At 43.1% G+C, this 27,911-nt stretch overlaps 1 protein-coding gene across 1 annotated transcript in view; it reads left to right on the plus strand.

Annotated features, from left to right (window-relative positions):
- pgm5 (phosphoglucomutase 5) overlaps positions 1–27,911 on the plus strand; it is a 47,152-nt gene that overhangs the window by 2,263 nt on the left and 16,978 nt on the right. Inside the window, exons 2-6 of the mRNA XM_021606441.3 lie at positions 416–578; positions 6,525–6,671; positions 10,532–10,657; positions 10,806–10,996; positions 13,407–13,561. Of these exons, the coding sequence (XP_021462116.1) occupies positions 416–578; positions 6,525–6,671; positions 10,532–10,657; positions 10,806–10,996; positions 13,407–13,561 (782 nt within the window). The remainder of the gene's footprint in view (positions 1–415; positions 579–6,524; positions 6,672–10,531; positions 10,658–10,805; positions 10,997–13,406; positions 13,562–27,911) is intronic.

Below are 27,911 nucleotides of genomic sequence, written 5' to 3' on the forward strand. Positions count from 1 at the left end.
CTACTTCAATAAATGGATGTAGACGCACATGATGACTGTCTGGAATGTAGCCTAGTCCAAGCCTGATAGAACGTCTGGAACCTCAGTCCGTGCCAAATTCTGGACGCATCTGGTCTGGAAAGATGAAGCCCTGAGCGTCATGACATAAGCCACATGACCAGTTCTAGAAAACATCTCTTGACTAAAGAGTTCTGAAGCGCATTACAATAAAGACATGCGAATTAAATCATTCTGTAAGCTACACTGAGCTAGTCTACAATAATAGGCCTTTTCATTCTTGAGTTGCGATGTTTGTACATGCTTTAGTCTTGAATAATGTATGATACAATTAATTACTTCAATATGTACATAGGTCCCAGAATAAGATTCAGTCAGCTAAAGTTCCTCAAACTCTCCCTCTGTCTGTTTCTTTCAGATTGGTCGGCTGGTGATTGGACACAACGGTCTTCTCTCCACCCCTGCTGTGTCCTGCATCATCAGGAAGATCAAGGCTATTGGTGGAATCATCCTGACAGCCAGTCACAATCCAGGAGGCCCCGGGGGAGACTTTGGGGTCAAATTCAACGTGGCCAATGGAGGTGAGGTGCTTATTTGACTGATTGCTGTCAACCTGCCAGCCAGTCAATTTGTCAGTCAGTTAAAGGATTGATGGATGTCCTCCTACCTAAGGAGTTTTCTTTTCACCACTGATACATGTGCTTGCTCTTCTTGGCTTTATGCCCAGGTTATTAGTGGGCTCTTTATTATAAATGTGTTTGTTAAAAGTGCTATATGAATACAATATTGGTGATTTATTGACTGAGTTAAGAGAGTTGGCACCATAGCCCACTCACAGCCCCATCAATTATCCGTGTATTCTCTAAACTAGGAATACTCACATATTCCTGAAGTTCCATCATGGACAGGCCTTCCGAGTCCCCAGGGTTTTACTGTGGAATCTCAGTCATCTTCCAGTCCTATAAATAGAGCAAAGTGGTGTTGCTCTCCTCATCCCTCATGTCTCACGCAACAGTAGTTATCTTTCAGAGCCCACAGACTGTGGCTCTCAAAAGGATTCTACACAATGTTCACTTTGTCAATGTCTACATGACTCCAGTAGCTTCTTACAATCCTCACATGGTGTATAGAAGATTATGACTACTCAGTAACATAACCTCTCAATCTAGAGCAAAATTTTATTTAACTTCCTATGAATAACAGTTGTGCATTAATATGCCACCATAGGCTTCACTGTTCTTAAACATGTACAGTGCCTTGCAAAAGTATTCATCCCCCTTTTCCTATTTTGTTGCATTACAACCTGTAATTTAAATGGATTTTTTTGGGGTGGGGATTTCATGCAAAGGACATACACAAAATAGTCCAAATTGGTGAAGTGAAATGAAAAAAAATAACTTGGTAAAAAGATACATTTAAAAACTAAATGGAGGGGACTCCCGGGTGGCGCAGTGGTTAAGGGCGACCAGAGACTCTGGGTTCGCGCCCAGGCTCTGTCGTCCGTGGGGCGACGCACAATTGGCCTAGCGTCATATGGGTTAGGGAGGGGTTGGCCGGTAGGGATATCCTTGTCTCATTGCGCACCAGCGACTCCTGTGGCGGGCCGGGTGCAGTGCGCGCTAACCAAGGTTGCCAGGTGCACGGTGTTTCCGACACGTTGGTGCGGCTGGCTTCCGGGTTGGATGCGCGCTGTGTTAAGAAGCAGTGCGGCTTGGTTGGGTTGTGTATCGGAGGACGCATGACTTTCAACCTCCGTCTCTCCCGAGCCCGTACGGGAGTTGTAGCAATGAGAAAAGATAGTAGCTACTAAAAAACAATTGGATACCACAAAATTGGGAGAAAACGGTAAAAAAAAAATATAATAAAAAATAAATACATGGAAAAGTGGTGCTTGCATATGTTTTCACCCCCTTTGCTATGAAGCCTCTAAATAAGATCTGGTGCAACCAATTACCTTCAGAAGTCACATAATTAGTTAAATAAAGTCCACCTGTGTGCAATCTAAGTGTCACATGATCCATAATCTAGGAGCTAGAATAGAGATCACCCATACTTCAAAAGTTTGGTGTCACTTAGAAATGTCCTTATTTTTGAAAGAAAAGCACATTTTTTGTCCATTAAAAAACATAAAATTGATCAGAAATACAGCGTAGTAGACATTGTTAATGTTGTAAATTACTATTGTAGCTAGAAACGGATGATTTTTAATGGAATATCTTCATAGGCGTACAGAGGCCCATTATCAGCAACCATCACTCCTGTATTCCAATGGCACGTTGTGTTAGCTAATCTAAGTTTATAATTTTAAAAAGCTAATTGATCATAAGAAAACCCTTTTGCAATTATGTTAGCATAGCTGAAAACTGTTGTTCTGATTAAAGAAGCAATACAACTGGCCTTCTTTAGACTAGTTGAGTGTCTGTAGCATCAGCATTTGTGGGTTCGATTACAGGCTCAAAATGGCCAGAAACAAATAACTTTCTTCTGAAACTCGTCAGTCTATTCTTGTTCTGAGAAATGAAGACTATTTCATGTGAGAAATTGCCAAGAAACTGAAGATCTCGTACAACGCTGTGTACTACTCCCTTCACAGAACAGCGCAAACTGGCTCTAACCAGAATAGAAAGAGGAGTGGGAGGCCCCGCTGCACAACTGAGCAAGAGGACAAGTACATTAGAGTGTCTAGTTTGAGAAACAGACGCATCACAAGTCCTCAACTGGCAGCTTCATGAAATAGTACCCACAAAACACCAGTCTCAATGTCAACAGTGAAGAGGCGACTCCGGGATGCTGGCCTTCTAGGGTTTCTAGGGCACTAATCACATCTCTATTTTGAAGTTGTCGCTTTACCTTGATTGAGGGTCAGGTGTTTCACTGGGTAATGAGATAGCCAACATGGTTGATTATGGATTAAGTCCGCTCATACACTAATCTAATGTTTCCTCATAGCATCTGGCCCGTGAACAAGTGGCCCAATTACACCAAGTCTCAACAATTACAGTGCCTTGCGAAAGTATTCGGCCCCCTTGAACTTTGCGACCTTTTGCCACATTTCAGGCTTCGAACATAAAGATATAAAACTGTATTTTTTTGTGAAGAATCAACAACAAGTGGGACACAATCATGAAGTGGAACGATATTTATTGGATATTTCAAACTTTTTTAACAAATCAAAAACTGAAAAATTGGGCGTGCAAAATTATTCAGCCCCCTTAAGTTAATACTTTGTAGCGCCACCTTTTGCTGTGATTACAGCTGTAAGTCGCTTGGGGTATGTCTCTATCAGTTTTGCACATCGAGAGACTGACATTTTTTCCCATTCCTCCTTGCAAAACAGCTTGAGCTCAGTGAGGTTGGATGGATAGCATTTGTGAACAGCAGTTTTCAGTTCTTTCCACAGATTCTCGATTAGATTCAGGTCTGGACTTTGACTTGGCCATTCTAACACCTGGATATGTTTATTTTTGAACCTTTCCATTGTAGAGTTTGCTTTATGTTTTGGATCATTGTCTTGTTGGAAGACAAATCTTCGTCCCAGTCTCAGGTCTTTTGCAGACTCCATCAGGTTTTCTTCCAGAATGGTCCTGTATTTGGCTCCATCCATCTTCCCATCAATTTTAACCATCTTCCCTGTCCCTGCTGAAGAAAAGCAGGCCCAAACCATGATGCTGCCACCACCATGTTTGACAGTGGGTATGGTGTGTTCAGGGTGATGAGCTGTGTTGCTTTTACGCCAAACATAACGTTTTGCATTGTTGCCAAAAAGTTCAATTTTGGTTTCATCTGACCAGAGCACCTTCTTCCACATGTTTGGTGTGTCTCCCAGGTGGCTTGTGGCAAACTTTAAACAACACTTTTTATGGATATCTTTAAGAAATGGCTTTCTTCTTGCCACTCTTCCATAAAGGCCAGATTTGTGCAATATACGACTGATTGTTGTCCTATGGACAGAGTCTCCCACCTCAGCTGTAGATCTCTGCAGTTCATCCAGAGTGATCATGGGCCTCTTGGCTGCATCTCTGATCAGTCTTCTCCTTGTATGAGCTGAAAGTTTAGAGGGACGGCCAGGGCTTGGTAGATTTGCAGTGGTCTGATACTCCTTCCATTTCAATATTATCGCTTGCACAGTTCTCCTTGGGATGTTTAAAGCTTGGGAAATCTTTTTGTATCCAAATCCGGCTTTAAACTATCTCAGACCTGCCTGGTGTGTTCCTTGTTCTTCATGATGCTCTCTGCGCTTTTAACGGACCTCTGAGACTATCACAGTGCAGGTGCATTCATACGGAGACTTGATTACACACAGGTGGATTGTATTTATCATCATTAGTCATTTAGGTCAACATTGGATCATTCAGAGATCCTCACTGAACTTCTGGAGAGAGTTTGCTGCACTGAAAGTAAAGGGGCTGAATAATTTTGCACGCCCAATTTTTCAGTTTTTGATTTGTTAAAAAAGTTTGAAATATCCAATAAATGTCGTTCCACTCCATGATTGTGTCCCACTTGTTGTTGATTCTTCACAAAAAAATACAGTTTTATATCTTTATGTTCGAAGCCTGAAATGTGGCAAAAGGTCGCAAAGTTCAAGGGGGCCAAATACTTTCGCAAGGCACTGTAGCTCTCCGTAAAACCTGTTTGTATTGTAGTCAATAAGATGCTTATCAGATTTGGCATGTAGTCATCATTAACAGTAAATACCATAACGTTTTGAGGTCCTCCTGGACTGAAGTGGAACACCAGAATTATGAGGATTAATACAATTGCAGTAGGTAGGTCCAAATGTGAAGTGTATCAGGAATAAACTGGAATAGTTCACCATGAGGAGAGAGAGGGGGGAGTTCTTGTTTAGTTCCTGTCCCCCACCTTTAGTACTGTTGAGATGAACTGTTCCTGTAGGATCTCTTTGTCCAGATTCCTCCCTGTAGAGGTGAGGGGATACAAAGGCTTTATTGAGTGAGGTACACATCAGAAGAATGCATTCATACACACTCACACACTTATGCTCAGACACACACACACACAGTGCTGACAAATGAAGACTAGGTGGTTGACCCTAGGCTCCTCCCCCCACACCTGTGGGGACTGATCAAGCTCATAGAGTTTATGGACCCCCTGCAACATCACCTGGTGGGCTTTACCTGCGACATGATCCCCTGGGATAGCACACACACACACACACACACACACACACACACACACACACACACACACACACACACACACACACACACACACACACACACACACACACACACACACACACACACACACACACAGTTCAGAGACTTAAACATACATACAGTACAGCTCCCCAAAGTTTGCAACACCACTAAGCAAGGGGCATCATGAAGACCCAGGAGGTCTCCAAACAGGTCAGGGCCAAAGTTGTGGAAAAGTACAGATCAGGGTTGGGTTATAAAAAAACATCAGAAACTTTGAACATCCCACTGAGCACCATTAAATCCATAATAAAAAAATTGAAAGAATATGGCACCACAACAAACCTGCCAAAAGAGGGCCGCCCACCAAAACTCACGGACATTAATGGAGGACATTAATCAGAGAGGCAACAAAGAGACCAAAGACAACCCTGAAGGAGTTGCACTGCTCCACAGCGGAGAATAGAGTATCTGTCCATAGGACCACTTTAAGCCATACACTCCACAGAGCTGGGCTTTACGGAGGAGTGCCCAGAAAAAAAGCCATTGCTTAAAGAAAAAAATAAGAACAAATGTTTGGTGTTCGCCAAAAGGCATGTGGGAGACTATCCAAACACATGGAAGAAGGTACTCTGGTCAGATGAGACTAAAATGTAGCTTTTTGGCCATCAAGGAAAACGCTATGTCTGGCACAAACCCAACACTTCTCATTACCCGAGAACACCATCCCAAATAGTGAAGCATGGTGGTGGCAGCATCATGCTGTGGGGATGTTTTTCATCGGCAGGGACTGAGAAACTGGTCAGAATTGAAGGAATGATGGATGGCCCTAAATACAGAGAAATTGTTGAGGGAAACCTGTTTCAGTCTTCCAGAGATTTGAGACTTGGACGGACGGAGGTTCACCTTTCAGCAGAACAATGACCCTAAGCATACTGCTAAAGCAACACTCGGGTGGTTTAAGAGGGAATATTTAAATGTCTTGGAATGGCCTAGTCAAAGCCCAGACCTCAATCCAATTGCGAGTCTCTGGTTTGTCTTAAAGATTGCTGTACACCAGCAGAACCCATACAACTTGAAGGAACTGGAGCAGTTTTGCCTTGAAGAATGGGCAAAAATTTCAATGGCTAGATGTGCCAAGCTTATAGACACATACCCCAAAAGTGGTAGGCATGTTGTGTAAATGAAATGATACAAACCCGCCAGAAATCAATTTTAATTCCAGGTTGGAAGGCAACAAAATAGGAAAAATGCCAAGTGGGATGAATACTTTCGCAAGCCACTGTATAACAACAACCATAGGCAAGGAACAGGGTACATAATGTGCAAACATTGGTGTCCATGGTAACCGTGTGTCCCCCCCAATAGGCCCGTCTCCAGACACGGTGATGGAGAAGATTGCCCAGGTGAGTAGGACCCTGGAGGAGTATGCCATATGTCCTGACCTCCGCATTGACCTGGCCAGGCTGGGACGCCACGACTTTGACCTGGAGAACAAGTTCAAACCCTTCAGAGGTACTGGACACACACACGGGCTAGACACACACAGACCAGACACACACAGAGCCAGGGGCATAGAAGCCACTCTGATATTGGGGGGAACTATTTTCCTATGTGGGATTTTTTGTTGTTGAAAAAATAGGTTTTAAATGCTCATTTCTAGTGACTTTTGAAAAAAGGGTACAGAAAAATATTAACTTACAAATGGTCAAATTTACAAGGCTAAGGGGGCCCTTGTAGAGGGGCACGTACTCCGATACAGTCCAATCAGTCTTGAGGGCCATGGCCATTCGTACTGTACTGAATACCAGTGTGACTGTTAATGTGCATATATTAAATTACACAACCATTTTGTACTCTTTCTCTGCTACTGTATGATTCATTTCCTAGTATTTTTCTCACTTCCACTATGTCAGGTTGTTACAACTGCTGCTCTACATACAGTCTGGGTTGAAACTTAATGTAATATTTTCAACTTATAATACAGTTATTATACTGTGTTAAAAACTGTTTTGATAAATAATAAAATATCCTCATGGCTGCCTCTCTCATGCATGAAGTTAACACATGCAATACACCCGCTAGACTTAAACTGCTATCGTTTCATCAGAGACCATATTTGATCATTCCGACTGATTCACACTCTGACAGATCATCAGTCTATGAACTCTATGAGCTTGGAGAGGCACTTCTCACTGTCTTACCTGCTCTCCCTCTCTGCTATCTGTCTGTCCGTGGGAATCATCATCGTTGCCTCTCTCCTGAATGAAGTTAACACATGGATTACACCCTCTAGACCAGGGCATTCTCCAACTCGCCCCATGCGACCCCAAGGAGTGTACGTTTTGGTTTTTGCCCTAGCACTACCCAGCTGATTCAAATAATCAACCAGCTTTGGTAATTTGAATAAGCTGTGTAGTGTTAGGGCAAAAACTAAAACGTACAACCTTTGGGTTCCCTAGAACCGAGTTTGGGAAACGCTGCCCTAGACCCCTCAGACTCAACTCTGGACCGTGAAGCCAGTTCCAATCCTTTTTTTTCCATTGTTCCCCTCTAATCAGGGACTGATTTAGACCTGGCACACCAGGTGGGCGTAATTAATTATCAGGAAGAACAGAAAACTAGCAGGTTCGTAGGGTAAGAGTTGACTGCCCCTGCTGTAAACCAAGGATGGGCAACTTTGATGGGGGTCGGGGCCACAAAAAATCTGAACTCATCACGAGGGACTGCAGTGGCTATCAGGTCTGATTACCCACATCCATACCCACACCTGCAGTCAGAGTCGCCCCTAGCGTTTGGGGGCCCTAAATGAAATTTAGTTGGTGGTTAATTCTACTCTGCCCCATGAGACAAATGTCTTGCAATTTCCTGGAGAGAAATGTTTTCAGTTTTTAATATAATATCTGAGTGAGAGTGACTAACAAAATCAATGGGGGCTCCCTGGTCGGTAATTCGACCATTTAGAAGTTTAGATAGCTGGCTAGACATGCATTTTTTTTATAGCTGACATGGCTAATTGAGTGACTCTCAGTGACTGACATAACAAGATAAAACGACTGATGCACAACCACATTTTGAAATTGCACCTTGTGTATCCTACTTTTGTAACTCAGCAAGGTGAGAGTTCATAAACATTTTTAAAATATGAATAATTGTGTGTGTGTGTGGGGGGGGGCATGTTTCTAACATTGGGGGGGGGGGGGGGCTCCTACGCCCCCACATAGAGCAGCATACACAGAGCAGACACACACACAGAGTAGACGCAGACACACTGCAAACACATATACAGTGCATTCGGGAAAGTATTCAGACCCCTTTACTTTTCCCACATTTTGTTACTGTCACATTCTGACCTTTATTTCTGTTGTTTTGTCATTATTTAGTATGGTCAGGGCGTGAGTTGGGGTGGGCAGTCTATGTTGGTTTTTCTATGATTTGGGGATTTCTATGTTTCGGCCTAGTATGGTTCTCAATCAGAGGCAGGTGTCATTAGTTGTCTCTGATTGAGAATCATACTTAGGTAGCCTGGGCTTCACTGTTTGTTTGTGGGTGATTGTCTATGTTAGTTGCTTGTGTCAGCACAGTTCTCATTATAGCTTCACGGTCGTTATTCGTTTATTGTTTTGTATAGTTTGTATTCAGTGTTCAGTGCTTTCTTTAATTAAAAACTTAATCATGAACACATACCACGCTGCATTTTGGTCCGTTCCTTACGACGATCGTGACAGTTACATTACAGCCTTAACCAAAAATGTATTAAGTTGTTTTTTCCCCCCATCAATCTACACACTATACCCCATACTGACATAGAAAAAAACAATACTAAAAAAAATGAAATATCACATTCACATAAGTATTCAGACCCTTTGCTCAGTACTTCGTTTAAACACCTTTGGAAGCGATTACAGCCTCAAGTCTTCTTGGGTATGATGCTACAAGCTTGGCACACCTGTTTGGGGAGTTTCTCCCATTCTTCTCTGCAGATCCTCTCAAGCTCTGTTAGGTTGGATGGGGAGTGTCGCTGCACAGCTATTTCAGGTCTCCTCAGAGATGTTTGATCACGTTCAAGTCCATGCTCTGGCTGGGCCACTCAAGGACATTAAGAGACTTGTCCTGAAGGCATTCCTGCGTTGTCTTGGCTGTGTGCTTAGGGTCGTTGTCCTGTTGGAAGGTCAACCTTCACCCTCAGTCTGAGGTCCTGAGTGCTCTGAAGCAAGTTTTCATCAAGGATCTCTCTGTACTTTGCTCCATTAATCTTTCCCCTTGATCCTGACTAGTTTCCCACTGAAAACATCCCCACAACATTATGCTGCCACCACCATGCTACACCGTAGGGATGGTGCCAGGTTTCCTCCAGACGTGACGCTTGGCATTCAGGCCAAAGAGTTAAAACTTGGTTTCATCAGACCAGAAAATATTTTCTCATGGGAGTATTTAGGTGCCTTTTGGCAAACTCCAAGTGGGCTGTCATGTACCTTTTACTGAGGAGTGGCTTCCGTCTGGCCACTCTACCATAAAGGCCTGATTGGTGGAGTGCTACAGAGATGGTTGTCTTTCTGGAAGGTTATGCCATCTCCACAGAGGAACTCTGGAGCTTTGTCAGAATGACCTTCCGGTTCTTTGTCATCTACCTGACCACGGCCCTTCTTACCTGATTGCTCAGTTTGGCTGGGCGGCCAGCTCTAGGAAGAGTCTTGGTGATTCCAATATTCTTCCATTTAAGAATGATGGATGCCACTGTGTTCTTGGGAACCTTCAATGCGTCAGACAATTTTTGTTACAATTCCCCAGATCTGTGCCCCGACACAATCCTGTCCTGTCCAGCTCTACGGACAATTCCTTCAACCTCATGGCTTGGTTTTTGCACTGACATGAACTGTCAACTGTGGGACCTTATATAAACAGACGTTTGCCTTTCCAAATCTTGTCCAATCAATTGAATTGACCACAGGTGGACTCCAATCAAGTTGTAGAAACACCTCAAGGATGATCAATGGAAACAGGATGCACCTGTGCTCAATTTCGAGTCCCATAGCAAAGGATCTGAATACTTATGTAAATAAGGTATTACTCTTTTTTCAAAAGTTTTTGCTTCGTCATAATGGGGTACTGTATGTAGATTGATGAGGGGAAAAAATGATTTAATCAATTTTAGAATAAGGCTGTAACGTAACAAAATGACGAAAAAGTGAAGGGGTCTGAATACTTTCCGAATGCACTGTATGTTCACACACTCACACGCCAGGCATACACAGTCTCACCACACATACACTCTGTCCTTGCATAAAAGTAGCATACATGCTATTGGATGGATAGACACATGCAGATACACACTAGTCTCTGAGCCACTGCCCTCCTCTTCTGTGTGTTGTTAGTTGAGATAGTGGACTCGGTGGAGTTGTACCTCAACCTGCTGAGAACCATCTTTGACTTCAACGCCATCAAGAGCCTTCTGACAGGACCTGAACAGCTGAAGATACGCATAGACGCCATGAACGGAGGTAGGACAATACTAATAAAGACCAAAGTAATTACAGTATTGTATCAGGTGCTTACCAGTGATTATATTGTATTGTGTTCTATTGTATTTTGTTGTATTGTATTATATTCCATTGTATTATTTTCTATTATATTGTACTCTATTGTCAGTGATGGGTCTGTACGTGCGCCGTATCATGTGTGATGAGCTGGGGGCTCCTGCCAATGCGGCTGTCAACTGTGTCCCCATGGAGGACTTTGGGGGCCGGCCTCCAGAGCCCAACCTCACATACGCAGCCCCATTGGTTGATGCCATGAAGGGCGGAGACATTGGTTTCGGAGCTGCGTTCGATGCAGACGGGGTAAGACATCTGAGGAGGAGAGGAACACTGCCTTCACAAAGTATAGTATTCACTTGACCTTTTCCACATTTTCTTGTGTTACAGCAGCGGTATTCAAACTTTTTCAGCGGGGATCCCATTTTTTCCCACAAGAATTTCTTGCGACCCCACCCCACCCAAAATCTAATGACACCATCTTAAAATCATTACGTTTCGATTTTTACATCAACAAATAACCTTCAATTCATTGCATTTTCATCTCTTATCAAAATGAAAAGAAACCAATAAATACATTAACTCAATACAATTGTATCTTTCTTAAAAACATTTGTATATTGTCCCATACAATAATCGGTTCTCTTAACTGTTATTTTTAATTTTTATTTTGGTGATCCCACTGCGGAACTTGACTTTGACTTTGTTAAAGCCGGAATTAAAAATGAATTAAATGTAGATATTTTTTCCCTGGCCTACACGCCATAATGTCAAAGTGGAATCATGTTTTTTGGACATTTTTACAAATTAATTAATGAAAGCTGAAATGTCTTCAGTCAATAAGTATTCAACCCCTTTGTTATGGTAACGTTAAAAAAATCTAAGTTACATGGACTCACTCTGTGTGCAAAACCGTATTTAACATGATTTTTGAATGACTATCTCATCTATGTACCCCACACATACAATTATCTTCAAGGTCCCTCCGTCGAGCACTGAATTTTAAACACAGATTCAACCACAAATATCATGGAGGTTTTCCAATGCCTCGCAAAGGGAACCTATTGGTAGATGGGTAAAAATGTAAAAAATCAGACATTGAATAACCCTTTGAGCATGGTAAAGTTATTAATTATACAGTGGATGGTATATCAATACACTCAGTCACTACAAAGATACAGGTGTCATTCCTAACTCAGTTGACGGAGAGGAGGGAAACCGCTCAGAGATTTAACAATGGAAACTTTAAAACAGTTACGGAGTTTAATGGCTGTGATAGGAGAAAACTGAGGATGGATCAACAACATTGTAATTACTCCACAATGCTAACCTGACTGATAGAGTGAAAAGAAGGACGCTTGTACAGAATAAAACAGGCATCCTGATTTCAATAAGGCACTAAAGTAATACTGTAAAAAATGTATCAAAGCAATTACATTTTGTCCTGAATACAAATCCAATACAACACATTACTGAGTACCACTCTCCATATTTTCAAGCATAGTGGTGGCTGCATCATGTTATGGGTATGCTTGTAATTGTTAAGGACGGGGGTGTTTTTCAGGATAAAAAAATGTAACAGAATGGAGCTAAGCACAGGCAAAATCCTTGAGGAAAACCTGGTTCTGTCTGCTTTCCACCAGACACTGGAAGATTAATTCACCTTTAAGCAGAACAATAACCTAAAACACAATGCCAAGTTTTGATTTAAATCTGCTTTAAAATCTATGGCTACCTGAAAATGGTTGTCTAGTACTGATCAACAACCAATTTGACAGAGCTTGAATAAAGTGTGGAACGCTTTTGGAGACTTACCCAGAAAGACTCAGAGCTGTAATCACTGCCACAAAGCGATTCTATACATTTGCAAAAAATTCTAAAAACACGTTTTCACTTCGTCATTATGGGGTATTGTTTGTAGATGGGTGAGAGAAAAATCAATTTATTCCATTTTGATTTCACGCTGTAACACAATAAAGTGTGGAATATGTCAAGGGGTATGAATACTTTCTGAAGGCACTGTATGTACAAAGTACTAATGTACAAAGTACTACAATACACTTTCAGGGGAGCTGATGAGGACGTTTAATGAGCATGTTTGATTCTGCTTAATTGGGCAGCGTTTACACTTTTGGGACTATTCCATTGGTTCCTTGGCAGCATGCCAAATCAAGCCAAATCAAGTATTTGAAAGAAGAAAAAAAAACTTGACCTATGTGGACCCAGGTCTGCTTTCTAATGGGAACGTGGAATTGCCTTTGTTTGTTTTTGTCTGCATTTATTTCCTTGTCAATAGCAGGATGTTAGGCAATGGGACCAGCTAATATCTGTGACAGACATCTCTTTTTTCCCCCACAACATTTCACATAGTAATTTGTACCAGCGCCACGCTCACGCACATTAGCCTAACTCAATTACCGGGCCGAGCATCAGGAGAATTATGTCACTCTTTTATGTTCCATTGGAGCCCTCTCCCAGTGCTTAGAGTGTTGCATCTTAGTAGGAAGGAGTGTGTCCCATACATTTGATTTGATTGGGAGAGATGCAATTAAAACAACCGTGTATCAACTGGTAGGGATGGGAGTGCCAGTTAGAGTAACAGCAAATGTTTATCTTTAAGATACTTGAATTAGTGGATTAGATGAGGTATTTATGTCTTAGGCATTGTATATTTCTTCATGTATTGCTGTATGGTTGATGAGTGTATGTGTTGCAGGACCGGTATATGATCCTGGGTGAGAATGGTTTCTTTGTGAACCCTTCAGACTCCTTGGCTGTTATGGCTGCCAACCTCTCCTGTATCCCCTACTTCAGACAGCTGGGACTAAAGGGCTTCGCTAGGAGTATGGCTACCAGCACTGCCCTCGACAGGTAGGACGCACACACACACCAATATCCCTATACCCTGTTTGTGGCTGCTGGATAAAATGCTCCACATGACTTTTCCATTTTTCAGCACCTCTTCACCTTAGCCTCACCCCCCCCCCCCCCCCCCCCCCTCCGCCTCTCTCTCTCTCTCACTCTCTCTCTCTCGCTCATCCCTCTCTCTCATTCATCCTTATGTCTTCCACTCTTGCGAACCCCAATCCCCCCCCCCCCACACACACACACTGATCAAGGGGTCAGTAATGTACATTAACGTTGTGTGTGTGTGTGTGAACCTGGCCCCTGACCCTCTCTTCTCTTGAGGGTTGGTGGACTCAGTGGCGGTCCTGTTAATGCTGACAGCCATGGAGGAAATGAGCTCACTCCCCAAGCCCATATCTCAAGGGGCCGCGGCCGCTATCGCTAACCCTAGGTCACTTGTGAGGTTGACGTGACATCACGTCATTGATGGCCCCCTCGCCGTGGAACTGATCTCACGCGCACATATGTACAGTATACACACACACATGCATATTCGCGTGCACACAAAAGAGGGAGAAGTCAGGGGATTAGCAGAGTAATTTGAATAACAAGACAATCCATTTTCAAGCCTTCATCCTGTCCACTAACTAAATATGTACTATATTATAGAAAGTCAAAAGGGAAAACATTGTACACCTCCCTACTTTGGTTGCACAGGTAACTAACCACCGTACCATTTCCCTCCTCCTCCAGTTCAGCGTAGACAGGGTTATCCTCATCACCTGATGAACGAGAGCTGGGGCTATGTCTTCTGATATAGAAACATCATGGACACACTGATGACTGCAATGTCCTGTTCCAAAACACACTGACACATGAAAGATGATCTTCATGAGTCCCAATGCACCACAAGGTCATCCAACACCCATTAATACAAAAACGCCCATATGACACACACACACTGGCTGATTCCTGTACTGTATCGGTACCAGTGTCAGCGTATCTCAATAGTGTTGTGTTATTTAGTGAGTGCTGGGGAGCTTTATGATGGCCACAGCCCAGTAGTATGCCTTTTAAGGAGTGTGAGAGCAACCATGCTCTATCTATCTGTCTGTCTGTCGGTGTGTGTGTGTGTGTGTGTGTATGCTTGCATGTATATGCTTGCATGTATATATGTGTTCTTGTGTTTATGTGCCTGTGTGTCTCAGTGTATACTTGTATATTTGTGTGATTTGTGTGTGTGTGTGTGTGTGTGTGTGTGTGTGTGTGTGTGTGTGTGTGTGTGTGTGTGTGTGTGTGTGTGTGTGTGTGTGTGTGTGAGAGTGTGTGTGTGTGTGTGTGTGTGAGTGCGTGTGTGTGCGCAAGCGAGGGAAGCCCTATGTTTCTGCAGTGAGGGAAGGGAAGGTGGGAGGGGAAACATCTGCCTCTGCTTTGGCCACTCCAGGGAGGGGGGATGGGAGGAGAGAGGGAGGAGGAAGAGGGGAGGAGGGGTTTGGCTAGGCCACCGTTCTGCTTGTTACTAGGATAAACCAGTGAAAAACAAGGCCTTTTTAAAAAGTTTAAATTCTGTCTCCCTGATTTTTGTACTGGGATAAGTGTGTGTATGTGTGTGGGGGGTAGGGTTGGGTCTGTGTGTGTGTGTGCGCGCTCGTATCTGCATTTGGGTGTGTTTACGTGGGTCTCATCTATAAGACTGGAAAGTGACGCTAGTTGCCAGGGAGACATTGCTGAGCCCAGCACCTGTTGCGAAAATCCCCCCGCTCATCCTTCTCTGTCATCCTGAACCTGAGGAGGGGTACAACAGGATATATGGAGGACATTCAGGAGACCAGATCCATTCTTATACAATGTCTTACTGACCCTCATGTCCCTGGGCCAAACTGTCCATCTTCTCCCCACGTCTCCAGTAACACTCGTCTGCCAACATCCCTCCCTTTTGGCAAAGACTGCTGGGAAAGAGGCTGTTTTCATTGTGGACACAGATGGAGGGACTAAGAGAAAGAGAGAGAGGGAGAAGGGAGGGAGGGAGGGATGGAGAAAGAGAGGAGTGGGGAGAGAAATAGAGAAGGAGAGAGAGAGAGCGCAGGAGAGAGGAGAGAGAGAGAGAGAGACAGAAGGAAGAGAGAGATGGAGAAGGAGAGAAAGAAGTAGTGCTCACCCATGTGTCCATTTCTAACATGTCTTTTTACACTGGAGAGATTTAACGAGCAGAGAGATATCAGCCTTGGATAGTTTGATTGACAGTTGGACATGAGCTTGCTTCTCAGATACAGGCCCAAATAGCTCTCATTAGAATTTAACTACTGTGTTTACTTCTCCTAGTCAACAACTTTATGGGAACACGACTCTCATACTGAACAAAGAACAGGTTTTTATAAGAGGACATACATTTGACGACAAATCTTTGTGTTACTGAGAGGAAAATGAGGATGATTGCATCTGGAGAACAAGATACATGCTAATTAAATGACTATGAAGCTTTTGTCTTTGTATGTGTCTTCCAAGCCTTTCCTGACAGCTGAATCAGGACACGCCCATGGGAGGAGTAATACTGGACTAAAAACTATCTGTGTACCGATATCGGCTATCATCACCGAAGTCCGTTTTTGAAAACAGTTGCTGTTCCCAGTTTAACTGAAAGCATGAAGGGAGTCAACCAAGTCAACAAGCAACTGTCCTCTTCCCTTTCGAGTTTTCCTATTGAGACAATTGACAGCGTTGCGAAAGCATCGCTGGAATGTTTGGGGAATGTTATGTGTCAGCTGTGAGCTCGTGTCAGGTTGTTTCGTGTGTGTCAGCTCTGAAGGGGCCTAGTGCTTATGTTATGTTGTTGTCAGGTTGTGGTCAGGGCACAGCTGGTGTGAGCATTAAGCCCTAGAAAAGCACCCCATTCCCTCAGCGCTGTTATGATGTCGTGGAAAACAAACAACTTTTTCCCAACATCCCCCCCCCCCCCCCCCTATCGCTGCCCCAACATCCCCTTAACATTGCAGCAACGTTCTGCATGACCAGGGCCGTGCCGGGTGCTTGTGTTGGCTGCAGACATGCGAATGAAACGTCAACAGTGAGTCAAAGGGTCAGAGTTTCCATTTTCTTGTTGGAACGCCAGGCTTTCTGTTCCAGAGCCCTTCCCCGAGGGAAATAAAAAGGCTTCACACACACAAAAACTGTGGGTTTATTTCACGGTGTAGACAACATCTCAACGTCTCACCCACCGGGATATCACGACCTCAGAATTCCAACTGAATTCCACAATCCAGCATTCAGCATCTGGAATTGAAGTGCGATGTGTTCAGGAGTTTTTCCAACTTGGGATCAGCAAACAGTTGTTAGTTGCATGCTCTTTTGAATGACTCATTTGTGATGGAAATAATAATAGTCACCCATCAAATCAAATTTTATCGGTCACATACACGTGTTTAGCAGATGTTATTGCGGGTGTAGTGAAAAGCTTGTGTTTCTAGCTCCAACAGTGCAGTAATATCTAACAATTTCACAACAATACACACAAATCTAAGTAAAGGAATGGAATTAAGAATATATAAATATTTGGACAAGCAATGTCAGAGCGGCATAGGCTAAGATACAGTAGAATAGAATAGAATACATTATATACATAAAAGATGAGTAATTATTAAAGTGACTACTGTTCCATTATTAAAGTGGCCAGTGATTTCAAGACTTTGTACAGTATATATGGCTATTTAACAGTCTGATGGCCTTGAGATAGAAGCTGTTTTTCAGTCTCTCGGCCCCAGCTTTGATGCACCTGTACTGACCTCGCCTTCTGGATGATAGCGGGGTGGACAGGCAGTGGCTCGGTTGGTTGTTGTCGTTGATGATCTTTTTGGCCTTCCTGTGAGATCGTGTGTTGTACGTGTCCTGGAGGGCAGGTAGTTTGCCCCTGGCGATGCGTTGGGAAGACCGCACCACCCTCTGGAGAACCCTGCGGTTGCGGGCAGTGCAGTTGTCATACCAGACGGTGATACAGCCCGACAGGATGTTCTCAATTGTGCATCTATAAAAGTTTGTGAGGGTTTTAGGTGCCAAGCCAAATTTCTTCAGCCTCCTGAGGTTGAAGAGGCGTTGTTGCGCCTTCTTCACCACACTGTCTGTGTGGGTGGACCATTTAAGTTTGTCAGTGATGTGTACGCCGAGGAACTTGAAGCTTTCCACCTTCTCCACTGCGGTCCCATCGATGTGGATAGGGGGGTGCTCCTGCTGTTTCCTGAAGTCCACGATCCTTTGTTTTGTTGACGTTGAGTGAGAGGTTATTTTACTGGCACCACATGTAGGCTGTCTCATCATTGTTGGTAATCAGGCCTACTACTGTTGTGTCGTCTGCAAACTTGATGATTGAGTTGGAGGCGTGCATGGCCACGCAGTCATGGGTGAACAGGGGGCTGAGCACACACCCTTGTGGGGCCCCAGTGTTGAGGATCAGCGAAGTGGAGGTGTTGTTTCCTACCTTCACCACCTGGGGGCGGCCCGTCAGGAATCCCAGGGCCCAGTTGCACAGGGCGGGGTTCAGACCCAGGGCATCAATCTTAATGATGAGCTTGGAGGGTACTATGGTGTTGAATGCTGAGCTATAGTCAATGAACAGCATTCTTACATAGGCATTCCTCAGATGGGATAGGGCAGTGTGCAGTGCGATGGCAATTGCATCGTCTGTGGATCTATTGGGGCGGTAGGCAAATTGAAGTGAGTCTGGGCTGCCAGGTAAGGTAGAGGTGATATGATCCTTGACTCTCAAAGCATTTCATGATGACAGAAGTGAGTGCTGCATATGCTTTGATGTATTTACTGAGAGTTAGGTGAGGAGGTGTGGGGTCATCTTGGTTCTTTACTAGAACTTTGACTAGCTCTCTCCCAGAGAACAGACTACAAGTCTCTCTCCCTCCCTGCCTCCCTCATCTCCTGCTCTATCTCTCTCTGCCCCTTTATCTCTAACTCCCTCCCCTTTTCCCTCTTTCCCTATATGTTCTCTCTTTCTCCTTCCCTTTGATATCTCTATCTATTCCTTTCTCTTTAGACTTTCCTTCCATCCTGCTCTCTTCTCCCTCTCGATTTTATCTCTCTGCTTCCTCACTCGAAACCTCTCTCTCTCTCTCTCTCTCTCTCTCTCTCTCTCTCTCGTCCAATTCATAGGGGCTTTATTGGCATGGGAAATGTCTTTACCTTACCAAAGCAATTGAGAAAAGCAAGAAGACACAAAACAACACTCAAAAACGGTTAAAAAAGTTAGACATTTCAGGTGTTATTTTACCAATGCACAAATAGTTGTAGTATGAATAGTAGGGAAAGATAAATAAACAGGTAAATATTAGTTATATCAGCTCAGTTTCTACCATTTTAAGGGCAGCGGGCACATAGCCTGTCTTCTCTCGATGAACCAGGTCTGCCTATGGCGGCCTCTCGCAATAGCAAGGCTATGCTCATTGAGACTGTATATTGTCAAGGATTTTCTTAATTTTGGGTCAGTCACGGAGGGCAGGTATTCTGCCACTGTGCACTTGCTATTTGGGGCCTTATAGCATTACAATTTTCTCAGTTCTTTGGTTGATTCTGTCAAAAATATTTATCATTTTGCTTTCTCATAATTTGGTTGGGTCTAATTGTATTGCTGTACTGGGGCTCTGTGGGGTCTGTTTGTGAACAGAGCCTCAGAACCAGTTGCTTGTTCATCTCTCTGTAGGTGAGGGCTTTGTGGTGGAATATGTGTGCATCGCTTTCTTTTAGATGGTTGGAAAATTTAACAGCTCTTTTATGGATTTTGATAACTACCGGGTATAGTCCTAATTCTGCTCTGCATGCATTGTTTGGGGTTTTGCGTTGTATACAAAGAATTGTGCAATTGGGTTTGTCCCATTTTGTGAATTATTTGTTGGTGAATGGGCCCCAAACCTCCAACCATAGAGGGCAATGGGTTCTATAACTGAATCAAGTACTTTTTGCCAGATCATAATTGGGGTGTCGATTTTCATGTTCCGTTTGATGGCATAGAAGGCCCTTCTTGCCTTGTCTCTCAGAGGGTTATGATGTTGAGGCCCGGGTTAGGTATAGTTTGATTTGATTTGATATGATCCCCATTAGCCGACGCCAAAGGCGAGAGCTATTCTTCCTGGGGTCCGACACATAACAAAAAATACATTACAGACAAAAGAATTTACAATTTACATACGTTTCTAAACATTAACATGTAGTATGTGTGTGGATCAGTTACACATACAGTGTATTCGGAAGTATTCAGACCCCTTGACTTTTTCCACATTTTGTTAAGTCACAGCCTTATTCTAAAACGTGTTAAAGACCACGTAATGACAAAGCAAAAATAGGTTTTTAGAAATGTTTGCAAATGTATTAAAAATAAAAAAACAGAAATGTGTTATTTACATAGGTATTCAGACCCTTTGCTATGAGACTCGAAATTGAGCTCAGGTGCATCCTGTTTCCATTGATCATCCTTGAGATGTCTCTACAACTTGGTTGGAATCCACCTGTGGTAAATTCAATTGTTAGGACATGATTTGGAAAGGCACACCTGTCTATATAAGGTCCCACAGTTGACAGTGCATGTCAGAGCAAAAACCAAGCCATGCGGTCGTAGGAATTGTCCGTAGAGCTGGCACAGTTTCTGCAGCATTGAAGGTCGCAAAGAACACAGTAGCCTCCATCATTAAATGGAAGAAGTTTGGAACCACCAAGACTTTACCTAGAGCTGGCTGCCTGGCCAAACTGGGTAATCATGGGAGAAGGGCCTTGGTCAGGGAGGTGACCAAGAACCAGATGGTCACTCTGACAGAGGTTCACAGTTCCTCTGTGGAGATGGGAGAACCTTCCAGAAGGACAGCCATCTCTGCAGCATTCACTATGGGGTATTGTGTGTCGATTGATGAGGGGATAAAACTATTTAGTCTAAGGCTGTAATGTAGAAATATATGGAAAAAGTCAATGGGTTTGAATACTTTACAATTGCACTGTACATGTCAATAAATACACACAACAAATCGGTCACATGGGGTAGTGGCGTTGTGCCGTGATGTGCTTTATTTGTTTTTTAAACAAGGTTTGCTGTTCACTTGCACTATATAAGATGGAAGGGAGTTCCATGCATTCATGGCTCTGTATAAGATTGTACACTTTCGTGAATTTGTTCTGGACCTGGAGACTGTGTAAAAAGACCCCTGGTGGCATGTCTGGTGTGTCACGGGTCCCTCTGGAACTTTCATTATGCACACCTGGCCCCTATTCCCAGTGATTGTATTTGTATACATGTGCCCTTTGTTCACCATGGTGCTGTCAATCATTTTGGTGCGTGTGAGTACCTGTGTTTTGGCTTTTGTGCCATTGTGGATTGCGCAGATGATTACAGGTCTCATCCCGTGGGTTAATCATTGTGCGTGTGTGTTATTGATTCAAGGTACTCCTCGCTCTTTTGTTTGGGGTTTCTACCCTGTGTTTTGTTACGTGTTTGTTTGGTCTTTGTTCCCGTGCCTTTACACGGCACGCCGTAATTTGGGCTAAATTTAAAAAACTATTACGCATTCCTGCGCCTGTCTCCCGACCCGTCATACCGACGTGACAGAATAATCTACCATTAAGAGAGACAGTGGGAATGACCCGTCCGACGTTGCTGCAACTGGTCTGTATGGCGTCGCCGCAACTTCGGCAGCTGCAACTGGGCCGTCCGATGTCGCCACAACGGTTCCATCCAACGACGCAAAATCAGTAGCTGCAACTGGTCCATCCGACGACGCTGCAACTGCAGGCAGCTTCAACTGGCCCGTCCGAAGACGACACAACTTCGGCAGCTGCATCGGGTCCTGGTCGACCCGCACTGCGTTCCTGTGATCTCCCTCGAGGCCGGGACTGTTGTGCTGCTGGTGTAGCGTGTCGGGATTGTAGATTGCGCAGATGATTACGGGTCTCGTAATTATTATTATTATCGTTATTTGAGGTACTCCGCGCTCTTTTGTTTTGAGTTTCTACCCTGTGTTTTGTTACGTGTTTGTTTGGTCTTTGTCCCCGTGCCTTTACACGGCATGCCGTAATTTGGGCTAAATAAAAAAAACTCTTAAGCATTCCTGCGCCTGTCTCCCGAATCATTTATGCCAACGTGACATGGTGGGGTAAGTGTGTGTACCAGTGCTGTGTGTAAGCTGACTATTCAAACGATTTGGAATTTCCAACACATTAATGTTTCTTATAAAAACAAGAAGTGACACAGTCAGTCTTTCCTCAACTCTTAGCCAAGAAAGACTGGCATGCATAGTATTAATATTAGCTCTCTGGTTACAATGAAGATCAAGACGTACCGCTCTGTTCTGGGCCAGCTACAGCTTAACCAGGTCTTTCTTTGCAGTACTTGACCATATGACTGGACAATAATCAAGACAAGATAAAACTAGAGCCTACAAGACTTGCTTTGTGGAGTGTGGTATCAAAAAAGCAGAGCATCTCTTTATTACCGACAGACCTCTCTTCCCCTTTACAACCATTGAATCTATATGTTTTGACCATGGCCGTTTATAATCTAAGGTAACACCAAGTAATTTAGTCTCCTCAACTTGTTTAACAGCCACACCATTCCTTACCCGATTCAGCTGAGGTCTAGAACTTAGGGAATGATTTTTACCAAATACCATTCTCTTAGTTTTAGAAATGTTCATGACCAGTTTATTAGTGACCAACCATTCCAAAACAGACTGTAACTCTTTGTTAAGGATTTCCGTGACTTCATTAGCTGTGGTTGCTGATGCATATATGGTTAAATCATCAGCATATATGAACACATATGCTTTGTTTAATGCCAGTGGCAGGTCATTGGTAAAAATAGAAAAGAGTAGAGGGCCTAGAGAGCTTCCCTGCGGTACACCACACTTGACATGTTTGACAAGCTTCCATTAAAGAAAATCCTCTGATATCTCTGAATCCACGATATGGCAGAGGTTGAAAAGCCATAACACATACGTTTTCTCAACAAGTTAATAATATCAAAGTCTGCACTGAAATCTAACAGTACAGCTCCCACAATCTTCTTACTTTCAATGTCTTTCATTCAATCATCAGTCATTTGTGTCAGTGCAGTACACATTGAGTGCCCTTATCTTAAAGCATGCTGAAAGTCTGTTGTTTACAATTAAGTGTTGTAGCTCCCAGGTGGCGCAGTGGTCTAAGGCACTGCATCTCAGTGCTAGAGGCGTCACTACAGACCCTGGTTCAATTCCAGGCTGTATCACAACAGGCCGTGATTGGCAGTACCATAGGGCGGCGTACAATTGGCAAAGCGTTGTCCGGGTTTGGCCGGGGTAGGCCGTCATTGTAAATAAGAATTTGTTTTTAACTGACTTGCCTAGTTAAATAAAGGTTGAGTAAAAAAATAAATACAGAGAAGCATTGTTGGTCAAACACATTTTTTCCCCAACAGTTTTCTAAGAGCCGGCAGCAAGCTGATAGGTCTACTGTTAGAACCAGTAAAGGCTGCTTTATCACTTTTGGGTAGCAGAATGATTTTGGCTTCCCTCCAGGCCTGACGACAAAGACTTTCCTCCAGGCTCAGATATTTCAGATATGACAGATAGGAGTGGCTATAGAGTCAGCTACCATCCTCAGTAGCTTTCCATCTAAGTTGTCAATGTCAGGAGGTTTGTTATTATTGATCTATAACAATATTTTTTCCACCTCTCCCACACTAACTTTACAAAATGTAAAGTTGCAATGCTTTTCTTTCATTATTTGTTTTTTTTATACATGAGTATGATGGCTCACTGTTCGTTTTTGGGATTTCCTGCCTAAGTTTGCCCACTTTGCCAATGAAGTAATCATTCAAATAATTGGCAACATCAAATTGCTTTGTGATGAATAAGCCATCTGATTCAATGAAATATGGAGTTGAATGTCTTTCTGCTAATAATTTCATATAAAGTACTCCAAAGTTTTTTTTCCATATTTCTTTATATCATTGATCTTGGCTCCATAATACAGTTTTTTCTTCTTTTTTTGTTGAGTTTAGCCACATCATTTCTCAATTTGCAGTAAGTCAGCCAGTCAAATGTGCCGCCAGTGTCACGACTTCCGCCGAAGTTGGTCCCTCTCCTTGTTCGGGCGGCGTACGGCGGTCGACGTCACTGGTCCTCTAGCCATCGCCGATCCACTTTTCATGTTCCATTTGTTTTGTCTTTGTCTTTCACAACTGGTTTCAATTCCCCAATTACTTGTTCATTATTTAACCCTCTGTTCCCCCATGTCTGTTTGTAAATAATTGTTTGTATGTAAATTCATCAAGCACAGCGTCTGGATGCTCCTTGTTAATCACATCAGACCAACAAATATTTTTAACATCATCCACATAAGAGTCACAGCAAAATCTTTTATATGATCTCTTATATACTATTTTAGGCCCAGCTTTTGGAACGTTGGCTTCCCTGGATAGAGCCACTATGTTGTGATCACTGCATCCAATGTGTACGGATACAGCTTTAGACAAAATTCTACAGTATTAGTAAAAATTTGATCAGTACATGTGGATGATCTTAATCCTGTAGTGTTTGTAAACACCCTGGTGGGTTGATTAATAACCTGAACCAGATTACATGCACTGGTTACAGTGAGAAGCTTCCTCTTGAGAGTACAGCATGATACAAAAAAAGTCAATATTTAGGTCCCCAAGAAAGTAGATCTCTCTGTTTACATCACATAGACTATCAAGCAATCCACACATCTAATTTATATTAAAGGTCGACCGTATATGATTTTTCAACGCCGATACCAATACCGATTATTGGAGGACCAAAAAAAAAGCCGATACCGATTAATCGGCCGATTTTAAAAATATATATGTATTTATAATAATGACAATTACAACAATACTGAATGAACACTTATTTTAACTTAATATAATACATCAATAAAATCAATTTAGCCTCAAATAAAATGAAACATGTTCAATTTGGTTTAAATAATACAACAATACAAAAACAGTGTTGGAGAAGAAAGTAAAAGTGCAATATGTGCCACGTGTAAGTTCCTTGCTCAGAACATGAGAACATATGAAAGCTGGTGGTTCCTTTTAACAGGAGCCTTCAATATTCCCAGGTAAGAAGTTTTAGGTTGTAGTTATTATAGGAATTATAGGACAATTTCTCTCTATATGATTTGTATGTCATATACCTTTGACTATTGGATGTTCTTATAGGCACTTTAGTATTGCCAGTGTAACAGTATAGCTTCCGTCCCTCTCCTCGCCCCTACCTGGGCTTGAACCAGGAACACATCGACGACAGCCACCCTCGAAGCAGCGTTACCCATCGCTCCACAAAAGCCACGGCCCTTGCAGAGCAAGAGGAACAACCATTCCAAGTCTCAGAGCGAGTGACATTTGAAACGCTATTAGCGCGCACCCCGCTAACTAGCTAGTCATTTCACATCGGTTACACCAGCCTAATTTTGGGGGTTGATAGGCTTGAAGTCATAAATAGCTCAATGCTTGAAGCACAGCGACGAGCTGCTGGCCAACTGCACGAAAGTGCTGTTTGAATGAATACTTACGAGCCTGCTGGTGCCTACCATCGCTCAGTCAGACTGCTCTATCAAATCATAAACTTAGTTATAACATAATAACACACAGAAATATGAGCCTTAGGTCATTAATATGGTCGAATCCGGAAACTATCATCTCAAAAACAAGACGTTTATTTTTTCAGTGAAATACGGAACCGTTCCGTATTTTATCTAACGGGTGGCATCCATAAGTATAAATATTCCTGTTACATTGCACAACCTTCAATGTTATGTCATAATTACGTAAAATTCTGGCAAATTAGGCGGCCCAAACTGTTGCATATACACTGACTGCGTGCAATGAATGCAAGAGAAGTGATACAATTTCACCTTGTTAATATTGCCTGCTAACCTGGATTTCTTTCAGCAAAATATGCAGGTTTAAAAATATATACTTGTGTATTGATTTTAAGAAAGGCATTGATGTTTATGGTTAGGTACACGTTGGAGCAAGACAGTCCTTTTTCGTGAATACGCACCGCATCGATTATATGCAACGCAGGACACGCTAGATAAACTAGTAATATCATCAACCATGTGTAGTTAACTAGTGATTATGATTGATTGATTGTTTTTTATAAGATAAGTTTAATGCTAGCTAGCAACTTACCTTGGCTTCTTACTGCATTCGCGTAACAGGCAGTCTCCTCGTGGAGTGCAATGTAATCAGGTGGTTAGAGCGTTGGACCAGTTAACTGTAAGGTTGCAAGATTGGATCCCTGAGCTGAAAAGGTTCAAATCTGTCATTCTGCCCCTGAACAAGGCAGTTAACCCACCGTTCCTAGGCCGTCATTGAAAATAAGAATGTGTTCTTAACTGACTTGCCTAGTTAAATAAAGGTGTAAAAAATAATTATAAATAAATAATAACATTTTTAAAAATCGCCCAAATCGGTGTCCAAAAATACCGATTTCCGATTGTTATGAAAACTTGAAATTGGCCCTAATTAATCGGCCATTCCGATTAATCGGTCAACCTCTAATTTAGATACTGACTGTTAGCACTTGGTGGCCTATAGCAACAGCCCAAAAGAAAAGGCTTTAGATGTGCCAGGTGAACCTGCAACCACAACACTTCAATAACAGTTGACATAAGATCTTCGCTAAGCATTACAGTGATATGGCTCTGAATATATACAGCAACACCTACCCCATAAGGATTCCTGTCTCTTCTATAGATGTTTTATCATTGTATTGCTACTGCTGTATCATCAAACAAATTATCTACCGTAATTTCTGGACTATTAAGCGCACCTGAATATAAACCGCAAATATGTATTTTGTACATAAATAAGCTGCGCATGTCTATAAGCCGCAGGTGCCTACCGGTACATTGAAACAAATGAACTTTACACAGCCTTTAAATGAAACACGGCTTGTAACAAAAATAAAAAAAATAGCAGTAAACAGTAGCCTACCAAGAAAGTCATTGGTCACTATCTTCCTCCTCCTGTGCACTGAAACCACTGAAGTCATCTCCTTCGGTGTCAGAGTTGAATAGCCTCAGAATTGTTTCATCCAATGTTGGGTCGCTGCCCTCTTCAACACGCAGCAAGCAGTCCAGCCTCTCGAAACCCGTTGATGATAGTGGATTTTTTGACAATGCTCCACGCTGTCAGCAGCTCTATTTCCTTTTCCAACAGCCAGATCGATCGCCTTCAACTTGAAAGCTGCATCATATGCATTTATCCGTGTCTTTGCCATGATGAGGGTGACAAAATGACTACCGTAATCAGAATGATGGGAAGTTTGAGCGCGCTCGATTTCCGTCACATTATGTGACGGTGCTCAGTTTTTTGGCGGCACGAATCTTGTGAAAGCGGGAAAAATCCATAAATTAGCCGCGAGGTTCAAACCGTGGGAAAAAAGTAGTGGCTTATAGTCCGGAAATTACGGTAAGTGAGTCTCAGTAATGGCTAATATATGAACTTGACCACAATCGGCCTGGTCCTGTCACCTGGGTCGGTGGTGGGTTTTCCAGTCCTGTGGGCATGCTCCACCTCAATCTTCCTGTGTTCAAATCTTCAGTTTCTCCGAGATCATTTCCCTCACTTTGTCTTCAGACTCCGTCCAGGTCTCTTGTGGAGATTCTGCAACTCCGTCCACAACCATGTTGTTCGACCTTGATTGTCTCTCGAGATAATCTGATTTATCCGTAATTGTTGGATTCACATACAGAAATTATGTCATCTCTGAATAATTTACAGATTGCTGCCACCAGTATTGACTCCACCAGTATTTGGACAAAACACGTGAAGCTATTATCTTGTTGTTGTAACAACTGCTTGTAGAACTCTTTTTGTTTACTTAAAAGATGCACCTGTGATAGAGAGACAACACTGTGCTCAACGGTACTCCCGCTGGCTTTGGTCTTTGTCATGGTAACAACGTAGACTACACTGTTACTCCTCACACCTCACAGACAGGCAGGTCGCAGGGAAGATTGAAAAGAACAAACAAGGGCCTCCCGGGTGGCGCAGTGGTTAAGGGCTGGCACTGCAGTACAGCGCGTACTGCAGTGCCAGCTGTGCCACCAGAGACTCTGGGTTCGCGCCCAGGCTCTGTCGTAACCGGCCGCGACCGGGAGGTCCGTGGGGCGAAGCACAATTGGCCTAGCGTCGTCCGGGTTAGGGAGGGGTTGGCCGGTAGGGATATCCTTGTCTCATCACACACCAGCGACTCCTGTGGCGCTAGCCAAGGTTGCCAGGTGCACGGTGTTTCCTCTGACACATTGGTGCGGCTGGCTTCCGGGTTGGATGCATGCTGTGGTTGGGTTGTGTATCGGAGGTTGCATGACTTTCAACCTTCCTCTC

This window comes from Oncorhynchus mykiss, chromosome 6, assembly GCF_057628025.1.
Source record: "Oncorhynchus mykiss isolate SJ-2025 chromosome 6, ASM5762802v1, whole genome shotgun sequence".
Taxonomy (NCBI): Eukaryota; Metazoa; Chordata; class Actinopteri; order Salmoniformes; family Salmonidae; genus Oncorhynchus; species Oncorhynchus mykiss.